Genomic DNA, 7,753 nt, shown 5'->3' on the forward strand with positions numbered 1-7,753 from the left:
GCCCACCTCTCGACTTGGTCAAATTCCGGTGATAACAAGTATGGTGCGTAATGTAATCAACAACTACATCCTCGGACATAGCGCCAATGTTTTATCCCTAGTGGCAACAAGCACAACACAACCTTAGAACTTTCCGTCACTTGTCCCAGCTTGTCAATGCAGGCATGAACCCACTATCGAGCATAAGTACCCCCTCTTGGAGTTAAAAGTAAAAACTTGGCCAGAGCCTCTACTAGAAACGGAGAGCATGCAAGATCATAAACAACACATGTATAATAACTTGATAATTAACATGACATGGTATTCTCTATCCATCGGATGCCGACAAACACAACATATAGAATTACAGATAGATGATCTTGATCATGTTAGGCAGCTCACAAGATCCAACAATGAAGCACAATGAGGAGAAGACAACCATCTAGCTACCGCTATGGACCCATAGTCCAGGGGTGAACTACTCACTCATCACTCCGGAGGCGACCATGGCGGTGTAGAGTCCTCCGGGAGATGAATCCCCTCTCCGGCAGGGTGCCGGAGGAGATCTCCAGAATCCCCCGAGATGGGATCGGCGGCGGCGGCGTCTCCGGAAGGTTTTCCGTATCGTGGTTTTTCGCCTCAGGGGTTTCGCGACGGAGGCTTTAAGTAGGCGGAAGGGCAGAGTCGGGGCCGGACGAGGGGCCCACACCACGAGGCGGCGCGGGCCCCCTTGGCCGCGCCGCCATGTGGTTTGGCCACCTCGTGGCCCCACTTCGTATGTTCTTCGGTCTTCTCGGAAGCTCCGTGGAAAAATAGGCCCCCGGGTCTTTGTTTCGTCCAATTCCGAGAATATTTCGTTACTAGGATTTACGAAACCAAAAACAGCAGAAAACAGAACTGGCACTTCGGCATCTTGTTAATAGGTTAGTTCCGGAAAATGCACGAATATGACATAAAGTGTGCATAAAACATGTAGGTATCATCAATAATATGGCATAGAACATAAGAAATTATCGATACGTCGGAGACGTATCGTGGATCTCAATCAGTTATTTTATGCACTAATCAAAAGATATCAACCGTTTAATTTTGCAAATAATCTCGAATGTGTTCAAGTTCAGATCTAGTTCAGATCTAGAATCTGTTTCTTTGGCTATGATGAATGGTTGGGCACAAATTTTTACGAGGAGGGTTCAGCGAACCATTGCTGTGTACAAATCTGTTGTGCATGAGCTTTAGTTCGCTTACACCTTCCCCGTAGATATATAATCATGTCCACTCTAACCGAGGCTGACTCTGTTTTTCTTAACTTTGTTATCATGTACGTTAGTCATCGTTGCAACTCATTCACTAGTTTCTGTTTGATATGGATCAGATGTCACGGCAGCGACGTCGGCGACGACGAAGAGGAGGAGGACGTCAAGACTCGCCGAGTGCCGCGGAGGCTGCAGGTCGGCCGATACATCTCCTACTTCGCCAAGGAGGTGTATAGGTGCCCCTTCCGCACCAGGAGACTCGGCGCCACGGACTTCAACTGCCTCGTCACGCATGCCGAGAACATCAGCAACACCTTCCCCAAGGTCGGCACGACGGTGAACGTCCACTCCTTCCGCGCCAAGCACGGGCGCTCGGCATGCACCTCCGCGGCTTGCGGCGGGTGGAGATCTCCGCCGGGCGCATGCCTCCGCTCAAGCCCAAGGCTCCCAAGGGGAGCAAGAGCAACAAGTGGAGGGAGAGCCGGATGGGGTAGGCGGAGTCCCGGACGTGTGCTACTGCTCGCTCGCTGCCTCCTAGTTTGTTGTTGGGATCCCTTTGTTGTTAGCTAGGGATCCCTTGTTGTTATGTTAGTATGATGGTGCTCGTGAAGAACTCGTTACTATGTTGGCTGCCGTGTATGCAGCCTATTATCTATCCATATTATCTAGGGATTATCTATCCCTAGTCTACTATATTTTGTTGGCCGTACTTAGTTTTCTTGATTTACTATGACTCGTGAATTTATCGTACATTATCCTGGAGATTTGCTTCTAGATTTAACTACATACATATGGACCAGAGGGAGTACTAGATTTGCTGCCATATTGGGCAAACAACGAGGGCCAAAAGGCACAAATAATTGAAGAAAGTCAGAAATGCAAGCTTCTCTAGATTTTATACTAATTTGGTGAAAAGGACAGAGAGAAAAAGGGGAAAAAGGTGCACTTAATAATGCCAATTTGGGGCCGAGAGAGACGTAACCCAGCCTCCCGCTCACGTGCAACCAAACGCTTCTCGTCCCGTCCCACGCGGTCCCTTTCTACCAGCCCCACGCGACGCGGGCCCACACGACTCGGCCCCACAAAACGCGGCCCCACACGTGACGAACGTCAACTAAACGGGAATCCTCGCCATCCGAGCCGCTTCGCGGGTTTCAAACAAGGGCTTGGGGAAAACTGAGGAAAAACTAAGGAGCTGGGGAAAACTGAGTACAACTAAGGACCTGAGGGCACGAAAATAGAAATCCCTAAATTAAAATCGCGATTTTTCAGATAATAGATATACTATTTTTTGGAAAACCATTCAAATAAGACAAATGTTTATATTGAAATATCGTTCAAATAACATAAATTTTATTTTTGAAAACCATTCAAATGAAATAAATGTTGTTGTTAAAAATGGTTCAAGCGCGTGGAAGAATTAAAATCCATAACTTTTGAATAATAATAATGTTGATGAAAAAACAGATTGTTCATATTGACATTTTCTAAATATCGTGAACAATTAATTTTTTACTACATGAAGTTTTCCACAACTATATAAAATATATTAATTTCATAACAACTTTTTTAATATGTGATTTTTTACTATAGAAACAAAAAGGCAAAAGGAAAGAAAAAATTAAAAGAAGAAAAGTAAAAAAATAAGCGTATGTATTATTGGGCCACATTAGAAGCGGGCCATAAAGAAAGTGCTTCAGACCGGAACAAATCGCTCCGGCACTGAGTAGTGTACTAGGAAGCTTTCTGCGCGGCGGCACGCCGCGCCCTTGTGGTAATGTTCCTGCTCAATTGCGTCATTTGAAAAGAGTATATGCACATGGAACTGTGATTTGATTGACTGATATTTTTACATTCGTCTCAGGTAAGTAGCGAGTAGCACAGTGGGGGCAGATCCATATGATATTGGTTAACTCACTTAAAGGTGCATATCTAAATAGAATTGGTCAGGCAAGTGTCTGAACCCTTATCTTGGGATAGTGGATGACTAAACATCATAGACTGATTGATTAAAGAAAGCTTCAGTACAAATCATCACTAATATTTACATCTCAGAGTTAACCATCAAAATAAACTACGGGTAGTGCTGCTACCATAAGAAACTCCACGGTAGAACATGACACAATCAGAGAATGAACTGAAACCTAGTCCCACCTACATAAAGCAAATCATGGAAATAACGTAAATCAATTTGACTAAACACCACCATGAGAAATGAATTAACTCAGCCATAGGAGACGGCTAGCTGGGGTAAATAGGAAGGAACGCCCTTCCACCAGAGCAACACGCGGTATAAGCAACTCGATGTTTATGATCTGCCGGACCAAGTAGCTGCAAAAACAACAATCCAAAAGATAACGTTAGAAATAAACAACCAATGAAGGAAGACAAAAAAAAATGTACAAACAAAATTATATTTACACTGTAAGAAGGCAACTGAACATTTATCAGGTGAGCTACAAAAATATTTAGCAACATAAACAAAGTAAGATCATAAACAGAAGGAGAAGACAGAAGCTGTCATGCAACACTTGAATTGAAACCTGTTGTAGTAGTTTGCATACTGGTAGATAGGTGATTACTATACTACACTATTGTTAGAGTGGCCGTCTTGACAAACACAACCCTCTGATGAGGGTTCACTGAGCCATCGCTGCTTGTCGCAAGTTTTATGGCTGCTGAAAAGGGAATTGTTTATAGTTGATATCAGGTTTATGGACTGAAGAAAATGTAGCAGCGACTCAGATCCTGGAGAAGAACAAAAAGCATAAGTATGTTTATTCAGCTGCTATGCCTCTGATGCGTGCAGTAAGATATGATGGAGATCAGCCGGACCGGCCACTGCTCCGCCAACCTTGAACGCGGAGTACATCTCAGACAGAGATGTTCCTGAGCTTGGACGTGGAGCGCATGGGCTTGTGCAGCCCGGGCCGGCCGCTCCTCCGCCAAGCCCTCTTGGTTCCGTTCAGTGTCCTGCTCAGCCACGCCCCCATGCCCAAGGTGGAGGAGGACTGGGTTCCTCTGCTCCACGAGTCGCCGCCGGTGCCAAAGCTGTGGAGTAAGGCCGTGACACTATTTTTTCCTCAGGAAAATCAGAACATCAGTTGGGTAACCCGTACATACTAACAACTGTATGAAGAACAATACCTGATAATTAAGGAAGTTAGGGATTCTTCAGCATGGTCTTCTTCAGCGGCGGCAAGGAGAAAATCATACCGGCAAGACGACGGCGCGAAGAAATCCCCGGTGTGGTCCGCCATGTGCAACTCACCAGTGCGGCGACGAACAACACCCATCGCAAAAACAGGAGACCTCTTTCTCGTCCGCAGTGAGGCGGCCAGCGACGGGGGCCTCCATATCCTCCTCCCCCAGATCGATGTGATGGGGGCAGGCGCCGCCGGGTCTTCCACCGGCTGTAGGGCGCTCTGCGACATGGCGCCGCTGGCACGGGCTACCGTCGAGCCGCCCCATGGCTGCAGGAAGGGGGCAGGAAGACGGTCCGGGGGCCTACCGTCGAGCCACCCCATGGCTGCGGGAAGGGGGCAAGAAGGAGGGAGTGGGGCAGCAGGCGGCGGTTGCGAGGCAGATGGGAATGGGGCAAGGTCGGTTTGGAACTCCGCACCGCTTTGACCGCCGCTGATTAGAAATAGAAACGCACCATGGTTTGCACGACATCCCTCCATCCAACCATCGGCGGTAAACGTGTCAACGATTAATTGGACAAAAAGCTACCATGAACAGTATCTAAAACTCCAAAACGCTGAGATTTCAGCAAAAGGGGTCAGCTTTGATATATAGTATATATATTGGAGCTTCCACTATCGGATGATCACTGAGAATTAATTAATTCGCAGGTGAAGATTAGCAAATTCCGGAACAACTAAACAAGGTAAGTAAACGAATAAAAAGTAAATACATAATTGCATATAAAACCGGGAAGGAAAAAATGCGAGCACAGATCTTTTCTCAAAATACATGTATCAACAAGTATTCGTAAGGGCATCTGGGCATGTACATGGTAACGAAAGAACATTTTTTTCCACAGCGGCATATATATCCACATATTGCTGGCGGCAGCCTGTTAACTACATAAAAATGGAAATTGTTAGCTCAATCATAAATCACAAAATCAATCACAAATGGAGAAGCACATATTACCATAAGATGGAGAAGAATATATCTGTGATGACGAGATTGTCTCTCGCCGTGAGATCTCTTCCTTCCGTCTCCACGGTGAGGATCACAACTCACAGCTCATACATCCTCCTATGTTGATTCAGCCGGCCTATTATTGAGTCTCTTTCCATGCATGCACGCATAATCATGCTTTGCATATCGTGTAACTACCCAAGCAAGAACCAACGCGATCGATCGATCATTACATTACATAATGAACAAAAAAGGTGCAATAATCGCCGGCGCGTCGGCCGTCCTATTAGTTTTAGCGGCCGTGATTGTGGTCGTCTGCGTTGTGTTTTCGAAGAGAAACCACCATTCGAGCACCGGCGCCGCCGAGCTCCCGGTGTCGGAGAAACTGCTGAAGGCCTTCTGCCAACCCACTGACCATAGAGAGACGTGCGAAGCCGAGCTGTCGAAGGCGGCCGCCCATGCCCGCTCGCCGACGGATCTCACCGAGGCCATCTTCCACGTCACGTCGGGGAAGATCTCCGAGGCAATCAGCGAGTCCAAGGCGCTCATCGACGCCCTCCGGAACATTAGTAAACGCACATCGCGCGCGCTGCACAACTGCGGGGAGCTGCTCAGCTACGCCGTTGACGACCTCGAGGCGACCCTGGCAAGGCTTCAAGGAGAGGTTCACAGCGTCGGCGATCTCAAAACCTGGATCAGCGCCGCGCTCACGTTTCAGGAGACATGTCTCGACGGGCTCACGGACAGCGCCGAGGCGACGTCCAAGATGAGCGCCGCGCTCGGCAGCGCGCTAGAGCTCACGGATGACATCCTGGCCGTCCTCGACCAGTTGCCGGTGGCGGTGACGCTCCAGGTAGAGGAAGACAATGCAGTGCCAAACCTGGTGGTCGAGTTGAAGCCTAACATGACGGTGTCGTCGGACGGCAGCGGGGACTTCAAGACCATCAACGAAGCTCTGGCCATGGTGCCTCGCAAGAGCGCGCAGGTCTACGTCCTGTACGTGAAGGCCGGCGTTTATAGGGAATACGTGTCGGTGCCCAGTGACGTCATCAACCTCGCCATGATCGGCGATGGCGCCTCCAAGACTGTCATAACCGGCAGCAGGAACTTCATGATGAACCTCACCACCAAGGACACGGCCACCATGGGTGATCGAGTTCGATCTAGCAGTACTCCTCATCGTGTTCCATTTTGAATTGAAGTTTGACCGGTCAAGTCGCCATGTAATTGAATGCGTGCAGAGGCAATCGGGCACGGCTTCTTCATGAGGGACATCAAAGTGGAGAACACGGCGGGGCCTGCGAAGCACCAGGCCGTGGCGCTGCGCGTGCAGAGCGATCAGGCGGTGTTCCACCGGTGCACCTTCGACGGATTCCAGGACACGCTTTACGCGCACGCCATGCGCCAGTTCTTCCGCGACTGCACCATCTCCGGCACCGTCGACTTCATCTTCGGCAACTCGCAGGCGGTGCTCCAGAACTGCCTCATCCTGGCGCGCAGGCCCATGGACGGCCAGAAAAACACCGTCACGGCACAGGGGCGGCGCAAGAGGCGGTCGGCCGGGGGCACGGTGCTGCACAACTGCACTGTGGCGGCTCATCCGGACCTGCTAGAGGCGGGCACCGTAGTCAGGACGTACTTGGGGCGGCCGTGGAAGGAGTACTCCCGGACGATCTATGTCCAGAGCGAGCTCGGCGCGCTCGTCGACCAGGCGGGGTGGCTCCCTTGGAACGCCAGCAGCTTTGCCTTGGACACACTCTTCTACGCGGAGGTGGACAACCGCGGGCCTGGCGCCGATACCGGCAAACGCGTCAAGTGGGGCGGCATCAGGAATCTCACATACGAGGAGGCGCAGGAGGAGTTCACAGTCGACACCTTCCTCCAGGGACAACAGTTCATCCCCAAGTACGGCGTGCCGCTCATCCGAAGGCTGTTGCCGAGGAGTGTTAGAACTTAGAAGCTTGTATAATTGCTTTCAAGCTAGAGATTAGGAGATAGAGATACAAAATGTTCTGTGTCAAGTTGCCACTGACACAACACTTTTGCAACTGAAGTGGTACAACGGCGAGCTAGATATCACGAAACCAAGCTAAGGCAATGTTTTCTTGGCGCAATTACCTTTTGTTTTGGGGGTTTACAGAGATGTAATTCGTGATTTTTTTGAGGGGTAAGGGCATCTCCAGTCGTGTCCCCAAACCGTCCCAAAAGGAATTTGGGCTGCGCCGGACAAAAAAACGTCTCAGCCGCGTCCCCCAAACCCGTTTTTTGTTCGACGCGACCCGATACGGTGTCCGGCGCCCCGTGCCCGTCCCCGCCCCACAGGGGACGCTCCGGGCACGCCGGACACAACGAAAAGCGAGGCGATGCGT

At 49.7% G+C, this 7,753-nt stretch overlaps 2 protein-coding genes and 1 long non-coding RNA gene across 3 annotated transcripts; 1 reads left to right on the top strand and 2 right to left on the bottom strand.

Annotated features, from left to right (window-relative positions):
* Nucleotides 1-3,265: 3,265 nt before the first annotated feature.
* On the bottom strand, nucleotides 3,266-3,688 carry LOC124700209. The gene is made up of 2 exons (XR_007001674.1): nucleotides 3,657-3,688; nucleotides 3,266-3,566 (listed from the first exon to the last, which is right to left on the bottom strand). It is a non-coding gene; the product is annotated as an uncharacterized LOC124700209 (long non-coding RNA).
* A 12-nt stretch (nucleotides 3,689-3,700) lies between these two features.
* Nucleotides 3,701-4,696, bottom strand: LOC124700211. Its single transcript, XM_047232374.1, has 2 exons — nucleotides 4,383-4,696; nucleotides 3,701-4,286 (listed from the first exon to the last, which is right to left on the bottom strand). Exons 1-2 carry the CDS (start codon nucleotides 4,667-4,669, stop codon nucleotides 4,109-4,111), a joined length of 465 nt encoding a protein of 154 aa, XP_047088330.1. The 5' UTR covers nucleotides 4,670-4,696; the 3' UTR covers nucleotides 3,701-4,108.
* A 929-nt stretch (nucleotides 4,697-5,625) lies between these two features.
* LOC124697169 (pectinesterase-like) lies at nucleotides 5,626-7,341 on the top strand. Its single transcript, XM_047229799.1, has 2 exons — nucleotides 5,626-6,532; nucleotides 6,626-7,341. The coding sequence occupies exons 1-2, from the start codon at nucleotides 5,626-5,628 to the stop codon at nucleotides 7,339-7,341; spliced, it is 1,623 nt and encodes a 540-aa protein (XP_047085755.1).
* Nucleotides 7,342-7,753: the final 412 nt, after the last annotated feature.

Source organism: Lolium rigidum, chromosome 3 (genome assembly GCF_022539505.1).
Source record: "Lolium rigidum isolate FL_2022 chromosome 3, APGP_CSIRO_Lrig_0.1, whole genome shotgun sequence".
Lineage (NCBI taxonomy): Eukaryota > Viridiplantae > Streptophyta > Magnoliopsida > Poales > Poaceae > Lolium > Lolium rigidum.

What these genes read in the sequence shown, in the direction of transcription:
- LOC124697169 (XM_047229799.1), top strand. Translation starts at nt 5,626, where the DNA reads ATGAACAAAAAAGGTGCAATAATCGCCGGCGCGTCGGCCGTCCTATTA. An exon ending in CAAGGACACGGCCACCATGG is followed by an intron (nt 6,533 to 6,625) that starts GTGATCGAGTTC and finishes GAATGCGTGCAG; the next exon opens with AGGCAATCGGGCACGGCTTC.
- LOC124700211 (XM_047232374.1), bottom strand. Translation starts at nt 4,669, where the DNA reads ATGTCGCAGAGCGCCCTACAGCCGGTGGAAGACCCGGCGGCGCCTGCC. An exon ending in CTAACTTCCTTAATTATCAG is followed by an intron (nt 4,287 to 4,382) that starts GTATTGTTCTTC and finishes CTTACTCCACAG; the next exon opens with CTTTGGCACCGGCGGCGACT.